Consider the following 22,410-nt stretch of genomic DNA (forward strand, 5'->3'; position numbering starts at 1 on the left):
TTAAGGAAGTAAGCAAGCTGATGGTGTGATTTTCAGCTGTAACAATTATGAAAATACTCTGAATATTTTGGATAAGCTCTCTTTGTTATGCGAACTAGTGAACATATTAACATATCATGCGTGTTGGAGAGTTATTAACTTTTTACCTAGTACAGATGAACTTGCCCAAATCTTTAATAAATTTTAATAAAATAAATTTAATAAAATAAATTTAATAAATAAATTGATTGCAGCTAAAACGCTCGGATGAAAAAAATGTACCCAAACAAACGCTACTGACGTCATATTTGGAGACGTTGTTTTTCTGACCGTTTTAACTGCGACCAAGTTTTGTCGATTTTAATCTTGAAACATCCCAGCTCTAGGTTTCTATCATAAACATGCTTGTGTTTTCTAATAAGGGTCTCAAGTCGTGAGAAAAAACGCAAACAGGAACGACAAAAAGACACATTTGATGAAGATGAAGATTTTAGAGTCAGACCACCGCAACCAAAGAGTAAACCTCCAAGTATGTTCATTGCTGTGCTCATTTTTCTTACCTTGTTTACAAGGTAGGAGATAGTTTCTTTAAACAAATTCATTTGTATTCTTCATACGCTGTTCTGTTTTGCTGAATATAACGTACATTATCAGATATCCCATATTTTTAAAAGCAAAAAAGTTGTATGATTTCATAGAGAAATTAAAATTAGCATTACTTTGCGATAAATGGGCAGGATTACTTGCCTCTGTTAGCGGGAATCGTCTACACCTATGCTATCTCTATCAGTTGTGTGACAGTAATATGTAAAGGTGTTTTCCAATGTAGCTGCCTACTAAACAAGCGCTAGCTGCACTTATTAATCGCAAATTGTTTGTATCACTTGCAGATGATGAGAAGGGAGATACAGACCTACGGAAAAAGTTGTCGGTTCAGATAGGCGAGGGTAAAAATGAAAGGTGAGCACCATTTTTAGCTGTAATTGTTGACAATAAAGCTGTCATATTCTCTGGGAAAACCCTCATTTGTATTAACACTGAAGCCTGGACCCAAGATCATTGGGGAAATTGTCTTTCCATCCGATTCTACGACTGAGTAAATTCGTTTGCCTAATTTTGCTTAGTTTTTTCATTAGGCTTCATATTGTTAAACAAAAATGTAATATCGTTATATATATCCATTGTATGACATGTGCAGTTTGCAGCATCAGTTTTCAACTTTTTCGCTACAAAGACTTTTATAACGGCGTGCCTTAGCGCCCATACAAAAACATTGATCATTGATCACAGGGCCAACAGATCTGCCCAAAGTTTTGCCACAATAAGTTTGGGATGTGCATGTATTAGGTGATCATTTTGCCAAAAAAACTGGACTTGTTAGTTTTTTTCACTCGGAATTCACAGCATATCACGGTAACTAATTTTTACTTTCGATTTAGGATGGACAAAAAAACTGAACACCGCCCTAAGCGTATTTCATCTAGTAAGTTCTTCCACTTTGGGCCTGAGATATTCTTGGTAACTTTATTTTTATATTAGAGAATTTTGGTCAGCATTTTGATCAAACCGCACAAAATTTTTCTTGTTTTAGAATTTCACGAATCTAAACAGACTATTAAATGTGGCTTTCATTTATCCAATGCATTAGTTCTTGTGCAGCAGAATTCTCCACTGGTTTCAAAAAACCCTAGATTGAAGCTCTATGACAGAAACTTTAGTTTTTACAGAAGTGTATGCCGGCAAAGTTTTTCGGCTTGAATTAGTTCCGTCAGAACGATCAAAGATTCCGTAATGAAAGGGCATCAGTAGGTTTGGGATTACTTGGATTAATAGTTCTCATAAAGCTGAATACGTTCTGAATACGTATGCCGGTATGCTTAACTTAGCTATTGTTTCCTTATCTAGCCGAGTTTCAGCGGTGTACAGGGACAGACACGCATTACTGCAATACTGCGTGAGATCAATGATTGATTTTTATAACCTGTTTGCTTTAGTAGTGAAAACCAGGATGAGGATTTGCGTGTGCCGCCTTCACCCGCCTCGCATACTGGTTGGAACAAGCATAAGGAGGCTAATCCTTCTGATTTCTACACACCTAACAAGATGAGTCATCGGAGACAAAGTGGTGAGTCTCATGACCTTAGCTCCTGGTGTCTTTTATCTAACAAGACATGGTCCGAGTCTTAAATTGTTTAATTCTTCTTTTTCATCTAACTAACCTATGGAACCATACCGGCCGGTTTTTCGGCATTGCGTAAGGTGTGTCAAAAACCCTAACAAAAGCTGTTTCTAAGTAACAGCGTAAACCAATTGGATTAATTCTTGCACAGGATGTTAGACCAGAATATCAACTTCCATTTGTAACAGTTTTCAAATATCTTGATATATTTACTTCGTTATAAAAAAGATTTATTACAACGATATCTTGAAAAAATTCGATTCGACTCGTTCGTTGGTATGTGATAAATGATTGTTATGCAAGTAAAGAGTTTTATTATACTAACTATAATTTTCCAGTATTTTTGAGTCATAAAATTATGATTAACATCTGCTCGATGGATATGATGCTATTGTAAATTTTTTTACGAGTTTCTTTAAAATCGTACAGTCTTTTATAGTTTCAGCCCGAATAATGGTGAAATACGGTTTTTTTCTGTTTGATGAGATTTGCTGTGGGTTGCCTAAGTATTTTACTAGTGTTTTACCAAATATTATTGTATTATGAGCACATTTAGATATATTTAATAAAAGTTTTAAAACTTCGGAACGCCGGGCAAGTTGCCCAGGGTTACTGACACACATTGACGAGAACGGCCAGGGTTCAAAGGGTCAAATGGAAATCATTTGTTCTTTGACTACAAAAGGTTACAAGTTTATGTACCGAGTTTAAACTCGGAGTAGCCTCATCTATTATTTATTTATTGCGTATCTTGAAAATTCTTGTGCTACAAAGAATATAGGAAACATCTGAGGACATTAGTAACGAAGCAAAAATATTAAGCAGTGAGCAGGCTATAAATTTGGGGTCAAGCCATTGCGAAGTGCTTTCAATGATCTTTTGTAGCTTGAGAGAGGCGTCAGGTTTTTGTTAAATGAAAACAATAGAGTTGAAATACAGTCAAACATGGATAACTCGAACTTCAAGGGACCGAGCAAAAGTGTTCGAATTATCAGAGCATTCAAGTTATCAGAGCACTGTCACAAGTCCATATATTTATTTATTAGTAGATACATGTACATATACAAACTATAATATAAATCAAAAGCACAAATGGCTTGTTTCAAATTAAATGCTTCTAATGTAAAGTTTAAAACGTTTTCATGAAAAAGTATAGAGATTTTTCTATCACTTGAGATTGGTTTGTTGTTTGAGGTGATGTTATTGCCAGGACGTTTTTCAGATTGACATTGGCAAAACTTGATCGTTGTTGAAATGCTCAAAAGAAAAGACATTTTTTCTTTTGGGGTTTTACCCACGATCAATTTTGCCGTTTTTTCTTGAAGTTTATGCAGATTACCTTACTTTACCTGGGATTCGTTAAGAGCAACACTCCGAGGCAGTTCAATTAGAAGTTTTACGAGGTTTTACGATACATTCTATATCACTCACGCTTTTTTAATAGATACTTATTGAATGTACACACGTATTCTGTGTTTAGGTCAAACGATGAATAGTTTTTTGTAGCTCAGACAACGTATACGTTTAATTACAACATTTTTTAAGACGTTTTAAACATTCAACATTCCGACGTTGATTCAACACGGAATCAACGTCGGAAAACTATTCATCACGGGCTAGCCGAGTCACGCACTCAAGGATTTTCGCCACGCACATACAAAACAACATGCGATTTTTGTTTTGTATGTGCGTGGCGAAAATTCTTGCGCGCGTGACCAGGTTAGCCCGTGCTATTCATCGTATCGCAGTATAAATCAAGTTTCGCCAAACTTTTAGAAAAGTCGTTGACAAAAATATTTTGCCGATGGTGGTAATAACGACGCTTATGAATTACGAAAAGATGAAGTTTACCTCTATGGCTTGGAATAAAGTGATTTTCTAAAGCGAAAACAACCGTTTCGGTAGCTGTTGGGCAAAAAACAGTTCGAATTAACAGTGTTGAGTTCGAGTTATCTATAGCAATTTATCATTACGTGGGAACGGACCAAAGGAAATGTTCGAATTAACCATGTGTTCGAGCTATCCGTGGACGAGTTATCCATGTTTGACTGTATATAAAATTTCAATTGCGTATTTGAACTGCTCACAAGTTCTGGATAAAAATTATATATCGAGCTCTTAGTTCTGGTGATTTTCACTATAGCAACCTTAAGTAAAACAACATATGTCATACTGTTTAAGGGGCTGCCATAATTCTGCACACCACTGTATGTTCTCATAGTTCTTATAACTAATGGTTCATGGTATCCAACAATCAACAGAGGATTTGATATTGCAAATAGATGATTCGCGATATTTATTCATTATTTGCGATTAATATTTATATTTTTGTTAATATTTATTTGTTAATATATATTTAACTTAAAAAGCAACTATTTTATGTTCGTGATAATTAGAAACATTTATTTCATGATTGTCCGTGTGCGTGCAAGGCCATGGAATGATCCTATTATAAGACTAAAAGGCTCGTTCATCTTAGTTCCAGTATCGCTTACTCTGAATATTGTCAGGTGTGAGATAAGCGGCCATTTAATGATTATACCGTTTACACGATTTGAATTTTCTGTATAAAGGGTGGCAATTTTCAAATCATCTACATGTACCTTAACAATCGCCACCCAAAGAATAAGTCGTCATATCATAGTGCTCTAATTATAATCTTTTATTGCCAGTGGAATGATTATCTAATTACAAAGAATCTCATTGCAGGCGTAGAACCAGTTACACCTCTGCATATGAATGCCAAGGGTCTTGATTTGCTTGACCAGAAAGATCGCATTGTTGAGCAAGCACGAATGCAGTGGGAGAAAGGAGAAATCACCAAGGCTGAATACGAGGTACACGTCTTTATCTGTAATGTAATTGGCTCTACTTTTCTATTTTTTCCATCTTTCTGTGAAATTCTTTGTAAAGGCCAGATCACTCAATACCATCAGGAATAAATAGCCTATACTACCAATAAGCGAGGGTTCTCTCCTATTCTCAATGAGGCCGAACGCTGGTGGGGGTTTAACTTTTTGAACCTTGGCCGTTCTTGTCAATGTGTGTCAGTAACCCTGTGCAATTTGTCCAACAATCCAAAGTTTTTAAACTTTTATTCAATATATCTAAATGCGCTCATAATACAATGATATTTGGTAAAACACTAGTAAAAAAAGGCGGGCAACCCATAGCAGATATCATCAAACGGAAAAAACAGTATTTCACCATTATTTGGGCTAAAACTAAAAATTCGTACGATTTTAAAAACTTGTAAAAATATATACAGTAGTATTACATCCATCGAGCACACGTTCATCATCATTTCATGACTTGAAATGAAATTATAGAAAGGAAAATTATAGTTAGGAATAAAAGGAAAATTATAGTTAGTATAATAAAATTCTTCATTTGCATCACAATTATCCATGACCTACCAACGAGCGAGTCTTATCGATTTTTTCACAATATTCTAAACAAAATTATTATTATAACAAAGGAAGTAGATAAAGATATTTGAAAACTGTTACAAATGGAAGTGAAATTTCTGCTCTAACATCTTGTGCAAGAATAAATTTGATTGATTTACGCTGTTACTTGGAAACAGCTTTTGTAAACGTAGCCATGTGAAAGTCGAAATACCGGCTGGCTAGTTCTCAGGAACCACTTGAGACTTAGAAACCGATTATTTTTGACGACTAGATTATTTTTGGCGACTAGGCGGAAGGGACAAAGCATGTGAGTTTCAAGGTTGGATAAAATTGAACTAAAAATGTGAAAAAACACAGCGTTAATGCGGACTAACAGACATATACTGACAAAGTGGATTTATTAATATAAATTTTACAATAATATATGTAAATATACAGACGGTTCCCAACCTACGAACGCGTTACGTTCCGAACGATTGTTCGTAAGGTGAATTTGTTCGTAAGTTGCTTCAGTGCTCTATTTTGTATTATAATTTATGTTTAAGGCCTATATAAGTATATTGAAGGTTTATATAAGTATGTTTAAGGCTTGTATAATTAACCTGTATTGGTTTGTACTGAAAAAAATATTTAATAAAATGGAAATAATACTTTGGTGGACGCCGGGCCATGCCACGGCATTTCTTATTTATTGTCCTTTCTATTATATTGTTGTTTTAGTCGTTATGCTATCACTTATCGTTGTTGTCTTATTTTTTGTATGTGTTGTCCGTTTATTATATCGTTGTTACACTCGTTATGCTATTGTTATATCTGATATACCGTCATAACACCATCACTTATCGTCACATAGATTGTTGTCATACCAACGCGCTAGCGGTCCTATTCATTCACCTTGTTAGCCGGTGTTCTTACCGTTTGCCGTTAGCTGGAACGGTTGATATTATTGTATATAAATGAGTGCGCGCATTTAGTTGAGCAGAGCAAATAGCCGTATGCTCCTCGGCTGGTGAAATTTCCTTCGCTAATTAAAAGCTGGATGAAACTACAGGCACTCGCTTATCTTTATTTATTAGTAGAGATCTTGCAAAGTAAAGGCCAGCAAATCTCTTTACAATACGTATGTAAAGTTCAAACAAATAATTCGAAAGTTAATCGAGTTACGAACAACGTACATGCGTTCGCATGTACCGTTGTTCGTAACTCGAATGTTCATAAGTAGGGAACTGTCTGTACTTGTATACTCGGTAGCTGTACGAGCCTTGCAATTCATCCTTTTTTCTTTCTGTTTATTTTGGTGATCTAGCCTACTGAACTTGGCGCATTGGTCTGAAGATGAATCTATATATATATTTCTCCAAGTGTGTCGTATATATGTCGGTTTTCCATCTATAGATCTTAAAATCTTTGTTTACCACAATCTAATGGATTTGAACTCATGACGGCTTTCTCATCGATGAGGGTCTCATCTGGATGCTCTACCACTGAGCTATAACACCATTGCGATCATGTATGTTTTCATATAAAATATACAGCCTGCGCGTGCTAATTATTTTAGCCTCAAGCTTTTCACCAAAGATTTTGAGATTTGCTTGCCTCGGAGCTTGAACATAAATTCGGTTCTTGACTACACTGGAGCATGCGCATTGCAATTAGCAAAGCTCTGGAAACGCTTGGAAATAGATAAGCATTTTACGCTTCGTAAATTCTTTACAAAACGGGAGAACCCATGTGGGACGACCCAGGCAACGCCGGGTGGTACAGCTAGCCTATATATATTTCTCAAAGTTTGTCGTCTGTCCAACTATAGCTATTATTAGAATCGTGGATTAAAGAATTCGTACCGAAGAAGATTTGATATCAGCCCCTCCCATTTGCCCGTCCGTCGCCGTACCAATTAGGCTACAGATATCGTATGCTAGCCGATCTATGTCGCTATATGGGAGCAAATACCCAACGGCTGCGTACTACGCAGGGTGATTGCGTAACGTCATGGAGACCAATAGCTCTTTTTAGTAAGCTTACTCAAATTTTCCGTTGGCAATGCGTCAGGCAACTATCATTACTTCTCATTGTTTATAAGCTAATTTTTAATACCCGGGCGACGCCGGGAAGCACAGCTAGTGTTAAAATATTCTTCCTTATCCGCGACGCTTGTTGACATATGCCAGTGGTAGGTATTTATTGAGCTCATATGGAAATCTTGTAGGAGGTGAAACATAGATTTCAAGAGCTCGAACTGATAAAGAGAGCCCAACGGATGAAAGCTAATTCAGGATTAGTGGGAGATAGACACCAACGTATCAACAACCCCTACGATCAGAGGGGTGGAGGACCAATGACAGTGCAAAGGCATCAGCATCGAAACATGCCACGGTTTCCTGCCAATACTTTAATGTATGTGTCACTTGTTGTCGACGTCATTGACATGTCATGACAGATTGACAGCCTTGTGTAGCCTGAAGGGAAATCGTCATCATCTTGTTTGGCTAGCCTGTGTGCCATCAAGTTTTCACAAGTTATGCTTGAGCTATAGATGGGTTATCCATGCCGGATTATCACACAATGCTAGGAATGCTTTCAAATTTTTCTGTAAACTTACTGAAACAAAGACGATGACCTGTTCTTCGGCTTTTGAAACTTACCCTTCGTAAATAAATTGTTCTCAAAATACTAATTGACACACGATCGCCATCACCACATCACACACACACGATTTTATCGCGCGTGTCATAAGGAGCTATCATAAGGAGATATCGTTGGCTTGTGCCTAAACACACTTGAGCGATTCACCAGCAAACCATAACGTGGCACGCTCACAAACTGCCAATATAATTATTAGTTTCTTCGCAGTTGTTATTAAATTTAAGTCAATATGATGCCGTCTAGGCAACAACGTAAACAGCTTCCACTTTTGTTATTAGGCTTGTCTCACTTTCATGGATTGTTCACTTTCATATTAAGAAGCTTCTTTCGTTATTCGGAGCAATATTTCTATGAAAAGACGCTTAGTAACTTGAAAGTTTCTTATAATGGGGCTTGCATTAGTGGAGTTTCTACTTTATTAAAATGCTCAAATGAAAGATGAACTGTTTAGTGTAACCTTCAGCTTGCCCTTTGCGTGACCTTTAGCTCAATCTTGCATATATGATTGCATGACTCGAACCATTCTTAATCTGTACTTTATTGGTTGTTTAACTACAAGTTTTCCATAAATGTATTGCAAGCTCTAATAAATGTGTGTGTATATTCTATCGCTGTTAGTTTCAAAACTGCTATTACACTTTTTGTACTTGCATGCACAGCCAGCCGAACCTTGATCCTCAAATGCTACAATTGCTTCTCGCCATTCGTAATAATTCTGATGATCCCCAACTGAAGGCTCTTCTTAGTCAACTTCAAGGCGGCACCGCTTCACGCAGGCAGCCAAGTAGACGGGGTGGTAACATGTCTTCTAATCGTGGTGGCAATGTTAATACTAGTATGTATCCCTATGCAGTCTACATGGATTACTATGTCCTCATGGTCATTAAAAGTTGATCTGACACCAGATTCCTACACATAATGAGCTCATTATACTAATGACCTTGAAAATGGCAGCTTAAATTTGTCTTTAGATCCCTAAATACATATATGCCAAAGTGAACTAGTTAAGGATATACTTGCATTAAACTTCAGAACAAAATCAGGGCTTATGCAAAGTTTGACTGTTGTAAGATTATGTGAAAAGTTCCTGTATCTCTTTATTCATACCTCAATATACGAGATTAATGTGTTCCGGGACTGAGCTTGTATATCAATTCTTTCGTATCTCAAATTAGTTTTTCTTTTTTCTTATATAAAATAACCAAGTACAAATTAATCCATTCTTACCCTCTAAAAATATCACCTAAAAGCAGGATATTACGAAGGAAAAAAAGTCTTTAATTGTTCTGATTCACTACCTTCACTCACAAAGTAATAAATAACTATCTAGCTGTTATTACCTGCAATAAAATGTGACAGTATTACGTACAGTACTCTATGAAGTTGTTAACTTTGAGATATATGGTAGCTGCTAACAGCGGTGTGAGAGACTCGGTATGCTACACTTTTGTGACACCACGTAGCAGTAAGATAACTGTAACATAACAGAAGCTTCAAATTTAACTTGATGATTTTAGCTCACTATATACACGCCTGAAAATAAATTTTTAGTTTTACGTTGCGCTAAACTTAATTCTACTTTTGTTTTCATTTTTAGCTCTTTCCTTTTATTCTTCTGGCTTTTGTTTTGCTTTTTTATTTTAAGACTCGCTTTCTCTGCCACTTTTAGTTAACCTTTTTAAGACGTTTTCAAACTGATCCAACACTAAACACAACATGATATTGTCCTTGAAAGTGGCCTCTCGCATACTTGGCCACCTCGAGAACAGTCTTCTATTCGCGTTTCTCAAATTTGTCTCATATCTCAAGGCAAACATTTGCTCGAAATTTTTTTTTTTGTGTCAAATTTTTACTAAACTTGAACACTTATATGTTGAGATATGACTGTATATCGATCAACGAACAAGCCAATAAAGTCTAAATTCAAATACAAGAACAATTACAGTACTAAAAGTAGTATTTTAATTGTATTACTTTTGTTCTTGAATACTAAAAGTATTGTCATTGTTTTGTCTAATAACAGCAGATTTTCATACTGAAGTAAACCAGAAAGTTCTATCTGTTTTATATACAACTAATACTCTATATTCAACATAAAAAATTAATTAACCCTAACGGCCGGTTTTCATGCATTGCGTAGGGTGTGTCAAAATCTCTAAAGGCCGGTTTTCCGGCATTCACATGGCTTTGTTCACAAAAGCTGTTTCTAAATTGCAGCAGAAACCATTCAAGTTAGTTCTTGCACAGAATGTTAGATCGGAATTTTCACTTCCATTTGTAACAGTTTTCAAATATCTTTACCCACTCCCTTCGTTATAATAAGCCATTTTATTCAAATGATATTGCGAAAAAATCGATATGACTCGTTTGTTGGTAGGTCATAAATGATTGTGATACCAATGAAAAATTTTATGATACTAATTACAATTTTTCAGTACATTTTTAGTCATGAAATGATGATAAACAAGTGCACAAGATATGATGCTACTGTAAATGTTTTTACGAGTTTTATAAAATCGTATGAACTTTTATAGTTTTTGCCCGAATAATGGTGAAGTACTGTTTTTTGTATTATGAGCACGTTTAGATATATTTAATAAAAGGTTTAAACTTCGGATCGTTGGACATATTGTTCAGGGTTACTGACACGCATTGACAAAAAAGGCCAAAAGGTTCAAAGGGTTAAAATAACTATTTTAATGCCAATAAGTTTCTGAATAAACGAACAAACACCACATTTTTGTTTTTCTGAAATCTTGTGCAAAAATATGCATCAGTCAGAAAGCTAGTCCATATAAAGCAATCTGTATTAATGATCGTTGTTAGAAGATAAAACTGAGCTGTTTCAGCAATAGTGGAGTGCCCTTATTTCCAGGTCGACGGGGGCTCCTACCCACCCCAGACATACCAAATTCCTCTTGGTCTAGAAACTCTCTCAGCCGGACTAACAGCGGTGACATGCCTGGCAGGTCACAGGCGACTCATGAATTTGTCATCGATGGTGGGTTTTTATTTGCAACTTTCGTTCTTGAAAAGTTTGAAAGGAGGGGTTGTTAATGCCACCAGAGCGATGAGTAGCTCACAAGAAAGTGAACATTACGAGTTCAACGAATGTTATGGCTTTGATTGTTGTTATAGTTGGACAACTTCATTTGTTTTCGTTTTGCTGTACAATTCTGTTTAGACAACTCCATCTCTTACTAGGTCAGCCATTTGAGTTGGGTCTCGGCATGAAACCCCGTCGTATACCTATCGGAAAAAAGAGGCTTCTTGTTCAAGCTGATATTGAAAACCGGGAAATTAGAATTGATGGTAACTGCCACTATAAGATTGGAGACAAAGTCAGGAGTTGTTACATAGCAGGTGTTAAACATGAGATCTTCTACCGGGGTCCTCTCGTCACTTTCTGGCTTGACCGAGTTCAGGTAGTGTTTTCTGGTTATTCTGTGTAAGCAGAAGTCTAAGTAGAAGTCTAAGACTTGACTGCAGGAATACTCAAGATGAGGCTTATCTAGCGGTTTAATATTTTCATGAGGGACTAACTCCTGAAAAATAGTGAGACAGTTGAAACAGGCTTGTAAGCCCTCTGATATGGCACTCGGAGATGTATTTCCTTGATGATAGAATGCATAAAGAACTATAGCTAGGTAATGATTGAAGTAATCTAAACCTGATTTGGTAAAACAATTTGCTTCATGTATTACTTTATTGGCAATTTGATTTCAAACAGAATTGTTTTTCAAATTATGCTGTACAATAATCTTAAAACAAAAACTTGTTTTACATCAAAGCAAAAATTAAAGGAGGCTTTAATAAAAAGCATCAGATTTATAAAAAACCTAATACAGTTTAAAAGAAGACGGTTTAATGTTAAAATAGAATTTGTAATTAAAAATAAGACAATTATCAAAAAAGTGTGTTTAGTGCTTTCAACTGATGTTAAATTCTCAAGTTAGCTAGAATTACGAGGGCTGAGAAAGTGTCGTATATCCCCGCATATACCCTAGGACACTTATATTTCGCTAGTATTTAGTTTCGTGAGTAGCATACAGAGTAAAATTTTGCAGCAACCTAATTTTGCAGCTCTGATGAGTGCGAAAATATAGTGATGTGAAAAATAAATGCAGTGGAAAAAACATAATTAGATTCCTCAGGTTCAGTTCACCGATAAAAAAATTTTCAATTTGGGACTAGTTTGTAATTGTAAACCGCAGGTAGAATGGTGTGGGCAAGGTCGATAATGCAATTTGATTGCTTGCTGCCATTTGTTTCTTGGACTATCAACAGGCCCGTATTCTCTGGGCCGGCTGAGCCGCCCCAACTTTTTAGGAATTTTTTAAGGCGAAGTGCAATCCAACTCGGATAAATCGTCCTCGGATAAAATGTAACATTTCATCTCAAACACAAGGTCAACTCGAACGGATTTGTTTGGTCAGTTCCAACGCAATGATAAATTGCTTCAGATAACTCGACCTCAACATCATTTATTCGAAAAGTTTTTGCCCAACGGCCATGGACACGGTTTTTATCGCTGTAGAATATCACTTCATTCCAAGCCATAGAGACAAACATCAACTTTTAGTAGTTCTTAGGTGTCATTATTATCATCATCAGCGGCAAAATATCCTTGTTAACGACTTTTATAAAGGTTTGCAAAAGATCAAGTTTTACCAAACACCCGCTTGGCCATGTCCCATCGAAAACGTAAAAACCTCTGAATGAACTTAAAATAAAATCCGCAAAATTGATCTTTGTTAAAACGCTCAAAAGAAAAAAGATGTCTTTTTTCTGAGCCTTTTAACTGCGGTCAAGTTTTGCCTATTTTAATTTAAAAACGTCTCGTCAGTCACATCATCTAAAACAAATCTAAAAAAAATAGAAAAATGTTGATACTTTCTGATAAAATTTTTTAAAACTTCACACGAGAGGCCCGGCTGAGGCCCTACATGAAAGAAACCTGTTGGGGGCTTACACCGCCCCCTCCACACCCTAGGTGTTCATAACTAGTCACCTAACATTAGCCGCCCCAACTCGCAACCAGTGAATACAGGCCTGACTATCAATGAACAAAGCTATTTAATTTCGCGTTTTCGCTCGTTCGTTATAATAGTTTAGTTTCGCACATGAAATTTTTGCAAGAGGATGACTCCACAAAAACGCGAAAGTTAGATGAGGCGAATACGTAAGTGTCTTAGGGTAAACCGATTCTAGAACGGAATGCAATAAAGATATGCTAAACTAAGGGCTTATATGCGCGTAACTGAAAGAAATTTGATTCATGTATGCATTTCTCAAAGTTGGTGTGTGTATCTGTCGTCATTGTATGTGGCCATCTATTATAGCTATTAAAATCTTTGAATAAAACGTTTGTACCACAGAAAGTTTGATCTCGGACCCTCCGATTTGCCAGTCTGAAGCCTTGCCAATTCAGCCACTCGAGATTGATAAATTGAATAGGTGATATATGTTGCTATATGGGAGCAAATATGCCAGCTTTTTCTGTCAATAATGAAACGTCACGGCGTAACGTCACTCCGTGATGTCACGTCATCACGTGGTCACTCCATGATGATGGCTATCACACCACGGGTAGCTCTTATTAATTAGCTTACTCAAATTTACCATTGGCAATGGGCCAGACTAATAGCAATTGGCATGCAACTCTCATTACATCTCATTGTTTATAAGCTGATTTTAATACCCGGGCAACGTCGGGTAGCACAGCTAGTATAGCTATATAACCAAACTACGAATGCTGAGAAAGTACTGAGCAGGCTAACATAAATAAATGCATATTTGTTGGAGGAGAATAATCAACTTAGAAAAACGAAACATCCAACAAGCAGCTCTTGTTATTTTGAACCTACGATTTTGCTCTTTTCCTAACTCTATATATATGAATCTCAAAGTCCATCGTTCGGTTTGTACAGCTATAGCTATTAAAATTTAGGAACGAAATATCCACTACTTGCTGGATTTGATCTCGGAACCTCGTATTTCCCAGATGATATGCTAAACCATTGAGCTACGCAAGATTGATGGATTCATTTGGTGATATAAGTTGCTATGTGGGTAAAATATGCTAACGTTCTCCATTACGTCGCAACGTCATTTTATGCTTGTTCTCACGTTTTTCATTAGCACGCTTACTCAAATGAGCCATTGCCGATGCACCAGGCTAATGGCAAGTGACAGGCAACTACATTACCTCTCATTGTTTATAAGCTGACTTGTAATACCCCTGCAATGTCGGGCATTCCACTAGCGAATATATAAAGTAGTGTTAGATGCGCAGCAAACTGTTTACCTTTCACAATCTCACGCGTGTAGGAATTATCTTACACAACAGCATAGTCTACAATCACCAAACATTGCTATGTGCCTCCTTGCTGAGTTCCGGCTCCCATTATTGGGATAAAGGGAGACTAAGCGGTGCCCAATGTAAAGGGAGATGCTTTGTTATTGAATCACAGGCCTCAACATCGCTTAGTCTTTCTTCTGTTGAAATTAAACAACATATTTCGATATTGCTGCTAGCTTTTTTCTCTCTGTACAGATGGATGTGAGAATTGACGCACCTCCCAGGGACCTACAGATAGACAATAAATTGCACAACATACAGCTGGAAGGTAAATAACACAGAAACATTAGTTTTCTATAAAATTAGTGTTAAAAATGGCACCAAGTTTGTCAATTTTGTCTTGTCGATTTTTTCGCAACCTGTCTGTGCATCAGCTGACGTGATCATGAGGGTTTTTGTGACAGATTTAATGGCCTAATATACTTGGTACTCTTGACTCACCATGTGTACTTCATTTGCTTGGCGAATACCCACTTTATTGATGTATTCATGGAGCGCGAGGCTCTTCTTCCTGTTAGTAATAACTAGTCCCGACTTTGTATTAGTCATTCGATTGGCTCTGCTGTTTGGTTGGTTGTACTGTCACTCTAGCCTACAGCTTTTTCTCCTCTAATTAATTACCCTACAGGATGAAATTATTCGATGGATTTAAGAATTTGTGATTTCGCGAACAGACGATTCTGCGAATTATTAAATTTCATGAATAATTAGTTCTATTGTTAAACACAAGGGAGAATAACTACTGCCTCAAATTAAAAACTAGTCGCTAGGCAGAATTAGTAAACGTAGCCGAGTGCCAAATTTTTTTTAAATCATCGCTGGGGCTTTGAGTTAACCCCATTGTCAATGCATCACAATTCTTTACAAAATTATTCAAGGTTGTCACAAGTTATTCGGAGTTTGGCACGGCATCATCGAAAAAAATCTGCAGTTCTTTATGTTGAAAAGACTCATAACTTACCACAAGTTGCTGATTCATCAAAGGCCTCGAAAGCGATGAATATTCATGAAAACCTCTGGATGCAGCAAAAAGTTTATAGCATAGCATGATCGACTCGTAGTTGTCAGCTAAATGGAAACCTAAACACGCGGTGTGCACATGCGAAGAGTGCTATAGCTCTATTGCTAGCTGCAATAGAGTTGACTCTTAATATTTAGAGAGTGATTACGTTCCTTCGCGAATAAATTAGTCCGCGAATATGCATGAAAAAGGCGATTTGCGCGAAACTTAACTCCGCGAATATGTTCACCCTGTAGGGTATTTACTTATGTTGCTTTGAGCTGTCGATGTTGTGTTATCTAGGTCATACAAACCAACTGCTAGTTGATGGCAAACGTGTCGGACAGTTTGGAGGTGAACCATTGACGATAATGGTGGACGGAATGAGACACTATGTGGCTTTTGAGGCACCCCCTCGAGAGATTCTCGTTGATGGAAAGACATGTCGACTCCAGTCAGATGGACCTACCCCAGTTATCATCATCGATGGAAAGGCTCAAGGCATCAGGTTAGACCTTGTCTGTCTGTCTAGCCTTCAACTTGATTATAAAGTTGCTAGAATAGGTGTGACGTTTAAACTATAATATACAGTAATAATTTCCTACAAACCAATTACAGATTATCCTTCCTAGTTGTCTGCCCTTTGCAGTGACTTTTGAAATGCCTATGATTAGGTATTTTAATTGCTGACTGCGGCAATCTATGTCTGTCTTGAAAAATTGGACTGTTGCCCTGGATTGTATTTGTCCCACGACCGAACATGAGCGAAGCGATTGGTTGGGAGATTTATGATAAATGCATATGTGCACACAACTCACGAAAATTATTCATAAACGGTCGTCGCAAACCCTTGTACCGAAATCTCATCAACAAATTTAACCATTTTTCAATGGAGTCGTTTAAGTATAATAACGATACAAAACACATATAAACCTATTTAAATATGTTACCAAGTCTTTGAAAAGTGTAGACAATACCCTAAACCTTACCCATCTGATCGGATTATACATAAATAGACAGATTAATTCGGCCTAAAATCATTATTAAAACTTGCCAAGCCTTATTTTTATCAAAATTAAGACTGGCAAACGAAACGCCGAGCGACAGAGAATAGAACCATCAAGTCGTGCGCATTTCACGAAAAAAAACGTGCACATTTCTCCACTCTATAGTATTGTCGAATTGCCGAAGGTTTCTGTCATTAACGTAGAAGTACTGAAATATAATCATTTCTTTTTTGCCAATTTCAAAGTAACCGACGTTTTGGACGTTTATGAGTACTTTGGTATTCCAACTGATGTCCAAAGCAGTGAAAGTAAAGGAAATGACGATGATATTTTATCTAACAATTTTTATGAGATTATTACAATATTTAATTATAAGAATAATTATTCGATTTTAAAAGATTTAATTATAAAAATAAGCATTCAAATTTACAAGATCGAAGTGTAAAGTGACCGATGTTGAGCAATATGTTACTGTTATTATTTTTTTAAATAGTCTTGTTAAATAGATTTTCTAAAAATCTATGACGTTTTGAAATGTAAACAAAATTGTGCATGGGTTTTCTATTATTACTGTTTTACTATATTAATAATATTGGTTATTCTAATAATATCAGTGCATTTTACTTCTAATATTGCATTTATCCTATTGCGGGGGAGAGATATAAACATATAATCTTTTCCTTTCATTTTTGCTGTTTTGTTGTACATAATAATACCCAGTACATTACAGCTACCATTGCAGTTATCCTATTGCATTGCAGTGCCATTTGACTGCTAATATTGCATTTCTCAACCATCAGTACCCTTTCTTTTTTCCAATATCACTTTGGTCGTGGGCTGTATGACAGTGGAATTTCTAGTAATAGTTAAACCAGTTTGATCAAAACAGTGCAAAAATTAAACTGATGAATTTCAAGTTACGACAATGGTGATATATAATTGCTTATGATAACTAGCGCTACATCTTGAGAATTAGCTATAGCTATGCACCCATAATTATATTATAACTAGCTGTGCTACCCGGCGTTGCCCAGGTAATAAAAAGTCTATGGTCAGAAAATTGATTTGTAATCAACATACCTTACAGGAAGGTATTATTCGCGGAGTTAAATTTCGCGAGAATTTTCTTTTCATGCATATTCGCGGACTAAATTATTCGCGGATAAGCACATTCACGAATAAATTAATCCGTGAAAGCAGCTAGCAATAGATTAAAACCTTCACGAGCGTATACCATGTGTTGAAGTTTTTATTTAACTAAGAAATTTATGTCGATCATGCTAAGCAATAAATTTTTGACTGAATCCAGATGTTTTCATGAATATTTATCGATTTAGAGGCCTTTGGTGAACCAACAACTTGTAGTAAGTTATGAGTTTTTTCAATGTAAAGATCTGCAGGAGACTTTTTCAATGATGCAGTGCCGAATTCCGAATAACTGGTGACAACCTTGAATAATTTTGTAAAGAAGTGTGATGCATTGGCATTAGGCATAACTCAAAGCCCCGGCGATAATTTTAAAAGAGTTTAGAACTCAGCTACGTTTACTAATTCTGTCTAGCGACAATTTTTAATTTGAGGTACAGTAATACTTCAACTTACGAGTGCTCCAACATACGAGAAACTTTAGATACGAGCCAGCTTTTAAGCAAGTGTTAGCACTAACATACGAGCCATGTTTGAGATACGAGCACGTGAGTCACTTGCCAAGTATGCCAGAGGTGTTTTATGAGAACAGCATCACTCTGTATTTTTCAACTGCTCAGGTTATACTTTTGTATCGTGTTTTTTTTGTGCGCGATTTTCAGCGCAGAATTATGTGAATTAAAAGTACTGTGCGTTGACCGAAAGTTTGCCAGTAAAATGAAAAATAATGCAAAGAAAAAGCAGATGATAACAGTTGATATTAAACGGGAAATTATTGAAAAATATGCGAAATATATATGCGTGATTGAGCTAGCTCAGCAATTTGACAGAAATACATACACAATTATCAAACAGAAGGATTATATTCAGGGCATTTAGTTCGCAAAAGGACTAACGATAGTTTATAAACGACACAGCGATCTTCACGACCGCTGATGGAGAGACTGCTCAGGCATTGGATAAAAGATAAACAATTGGCCGGTGACAGCGTAACTGAAACGATGCTAGGTATGTGAAAAGGCCGGTTCTGTCTATCAAAACTATAAAAATAGACATTCGGACGAGTTGGCTAGTGGTCGTGCATTAACCCTTCATGACGACACCTGTGTTCATCCTGATCGCAACATGTTGAAAGGGCGACAAAGGCAAACGTCCTTAGATAGGTTCATCTTAAAACAGCCGGGTTGTGAAAGCGAAACAAAGGAAAAATTAGCTAACCAGCGAGAAACTTCAAACTATGAACGCCGAAGAAATTTTAATTACATCAAGTTGAAAATGAAAGTTTGCTTTTAGGTTTGCTTCTAAGTTTGTCTGTTAAGACATTGATAAAATCCAGATTTATCAAAGTCAACTGTCGTAATGAAGGATAACTTATATATCCCTCCCTGGCAAATGCTAGCGTTAGCTGCTATTGTATGTATTTAATTTTACATTTTAATTAATCACATTTCTTTGCATTATTTTTTATTTGTTGCCTTTTAAAAGCATGTGGTAAGTTAGGACAATAACCTACATGTTCTTTCTGTTACAATATCTTGTTTTGAGTGTTTTATTTGCATTTTTTAGAGTATGGAAACTAATCAATATATATTTAATTGTTCTATATATAAATAAATTGCACCAACATGCGAGCAAATTAACATACGAGCTCAGTCTCGGAACGCATTAAGCTCGTAAGTTGAAGTATGACTGTAGTAGTTATTCTCCCTTGGGTTAAAAATCAAACCAATTATTCGCGGGTTTTAATAGTTCGCAGAGTTGACAGTACGCGAATTCATGAATTATTAAATCAATCGAATAATTCCATCCTGTAGGGTAATTACATTTGCTATTCTAACTTTCAAACTACTTATCATGAGAATCATATATTATATCATACATATCATAAATCTTCTATAAAATATAGAAGACATATATATATCTTCTATATATATATTTCTCAAAGTATGTGTGTGTGTGTCCCTCGGACTCCCTCCAGCTATAGATCTTAAAATCTTGGTATATAGAATTCACACCGAAGATGATTTGATCCCGGACCCTCCCGTTCGCAAGTCTGGTGCCGTACCATAGTATAATTAAATTAGCCATTGGGTTTATAGACTAGGTTAGCTTAAATTAAGTTTTTCAAGCGCCTTAGACAGTAAGAACAATGTGGTAATGATATGTTGCCCTGCAACTAGTAGTTGTTCAAGGAAGACAAGACTGCCTAATCATTGATTCACATTACCGCTTACAGAAAGTTGTATTCTGCAGACTTAGTGATATTTGCGACCACGTGGGCTTCCAACTATTCCAGTCCGCTCCAAAGCAATTCACCCTAAGGTTACTTATCCTTGTTAATTGCACTCACCTCGCATTTGCGTTGATTCTTTTCTTAAATTTCCTTTTGAAAACTAAAGAGTCACCTCTAAATTTTGCGGCGACTGTTCTCAAGATTTTCTTTATGATGCTAACCTACGTCAGTTACAGTTCATGCAAGATCTTGCTGAAAAAAGCCAAAAACTTAACATCAACAATATATGAAAACAATATTATTTTGCAAGTGTTTGATCAAGTTTATGCTAGAGTTTGGCCGAAGTCTAGCCTCATAAATCACCGAGTTTTTTAAAGGTCAACTGAACGAAAGCACAAGCTATGCACTATTCATCTAGAGCAGTGGTTCTTAACCTGGATTCTATCTAGTCCTGGGGGTTTGATGAGTCAGCCTCAGGGGATTAGTAGGGGTCTCTCAAAGGCAACAGCAGAAGTCACACTGATTTGCAAGGTCATGTCTGGGTGAAAATACATGTAATTCGCTGTGAGTTCATGCATTGTGTCATTTTCTTCCCTGAACGCAGTGATATTATTACACAGTTCATTTTGTACACCTGTAAAACATACCTGTCTTGAATGCGAAAAATGTTATATCTATTTTTCAATAAAAAGGGTTTAGTGAAAGCACATATGAAACTGATGGGTTCAGTATGTCCTAATCCCAGATCAAATCAAAGAACTCGGTATCCTTATCGTCCAATAAAAGGAAGGTTACTTACAAGAGAGATGATTTCTGGCAAGTTTGGAACAAGCGATTGATGTATTATTATTGTCTTATGAGGAAATTACTCTTAATTAAAGTAGTTTTTTGCCCTTTAACTTGCTATAAAGTTGCAAGCTTTCCCAATATCACAACATTTAAATACAGCCTGCCATCCGTCTGGGGCATTGATAGTGAACACGCAAAAAATTTCTGTAATAAAAATTCTGATAATGAACATGCAAGAAAATTCAATAAACATTTTAATAAAGTCTCACTCTAAAAAGCGCATATCTGTTTTACCCTTGGTGCAGGAGGGTACAACCCTAGCTATTTAGTACCCGTTCTTAATCGCAAGTCCTGGTCACTCTATTCGTCAGATAAGAATGTCTCCTAATTCCAATCATTCGGTAGAACCAGCACTGTCGGTCTGTAAAACTATGATGTATCTACAAGAGTGGGCAATTCATCTTCAGCATGGCATTTGAAAGAGTTCCACATACCTGTATTTTTTAGATTTGATGGACCGCCACGAGAAATTATGATAGATGACATGTCATTTATGGTGCCGATGGACCGCCCCCAAAGAATTAAAATAGGCATGCGTGCTCATATGCTAGCCTTTGGTGGTCCTGGACAGGAAGTGCTCATCGATAGCAAGCCGTACGAAGTCATTTTTAATGGACCTCCAAGAGTTGTCCGAATAGGTATTTCCTTTGCTCCTGTTACTCTGCTAGTTGAATTATATTTGGTCTCAGTGTATCCTTATTTGTATTCTTATTTGTTACATCGGACTGGCGAGGTGAACCAAGATGAACAAAGCACAGATTTATAGTATTAAAGATAAACTTACACACAATTTTAGAAGATTTCATCAGAAAGTATCAGTATCTTTCGATCATTTGAGATTGTTTGTGATGTTTGAACTGATCTGACTGCCAGGATGTTTCAAGATTTAGATCAACAAAACTTAATGGTGATTAAAATGCTCAGAAGTAAATAAGTGCCGAAATGATGTCACTAGTTGCGCGACTGACTGTCTGTCATTATTGATTACGTGCCTCTATTCTGTCGATCTACTTATTGCATTGTCTATTAAGTGCAACTATAGATGTCCTAATCGCACTTTCGTTTTACTCGGAACGTTCCACGAAACGATCTCATTCAAACTATTTGGTCTATGAGCTGGGTAGTTTAACTATGAATTATATCAATGAACTGGGTAATTATATTTATGAATTATATCTATGAACTGGGTAGTTATAGCTATGAATTGTATATATGAAGTGAGTAGTTATATCTATGAATTATATCTATGGACTGGGTAGTTATATCTATGAATTATATCTATCAACTGGGTCTACAAACATAAAAAGTACATCAACAGCTTGATGCCTTAGCTTGATATTATTTTTATTTGCATCATGTAACGTCCCTCTCGGATTGTTTGTAAATAAGTTTCGTACTGGTGCATTTGGTATCTTGTATATATTTTTTTTTAATTTTTCACCATAACACTACAAGCAATAAAACAACCTGTTACAACATTGAGACAGTTATAGGCCACATACAGGTTTCGATAATTGATAAAAAGATGATTAATAATTAACAAAAACAATGAGAAACACGAACAAGCTATATAAAATACATTTATTATTGTAAATAACGT

The 22,410-nt window shown here is 36.2% G+C and overlaps 1 protein-coding gene across 1 annotated transcript in view; it reads left to right on the plus strand.

Moving 5' to 3' along the window:
• The window catches only part of LOC137402215 (pre-mRNA cleavage complex 2 protein Pcf11-like), a 61,593-nt gene that overhangs the window by 12,642 nt on the left and 26,541 nt on the right, over positions 1-22,410 (plus strand). Inside the window, exons 16-26 of the mRNA XM_068088715.1 lie at positions 402-508; positions 870-939; positions 1,974-2,104; positions 4,868-4,995; positions 7,778-7,965; positions 8,874-9,049; positions 11,090-11,215; positions 11,419-11,639; positions 14,771-14,843; positions 15,879-16,083; positions 21,258-21,448. Coding sequence (XP_067944816.1) covers positions 402-508; positions 870-939; positions 1,974-2,104; positions 4,868-4,995; positions 7,778-7,965; positions 8,874-9,049; positions 11,090-11,215; positions 11,419-11,639; positions 14,771-14,843; positions 15,879-16,083; positions 21,258-21,448 — 1,616 coding nt within the window. The remainder of the gene's footprint in view (positions 1-401; positions 509-869; positions 940-1,973; positions 2,105-4,867; positions 4,996-7,777; positions 7,966-8,873; positions 9,050-11,089; positions 11,216-11,418; positions 11,640-14,770; positions 14,844-15,878; positions 16,084-21,257; positions 21,449-22,410) is intronic.

The sequence above is a fragment of the Watersipora subatra genome, chromosome 8 (assembly GCF_963576615.1).
Source record: "Watersipora subatra chromosome 8, tzWatSuba1.1, whole genome shotgun sequence".
Lineage (NCBI taxonomy): Eukaryota > Metazoa > Bryozoa > Gymnolaemata > Cheilostomatida > Watersiporidae > Watersipora > Watersipora subatra.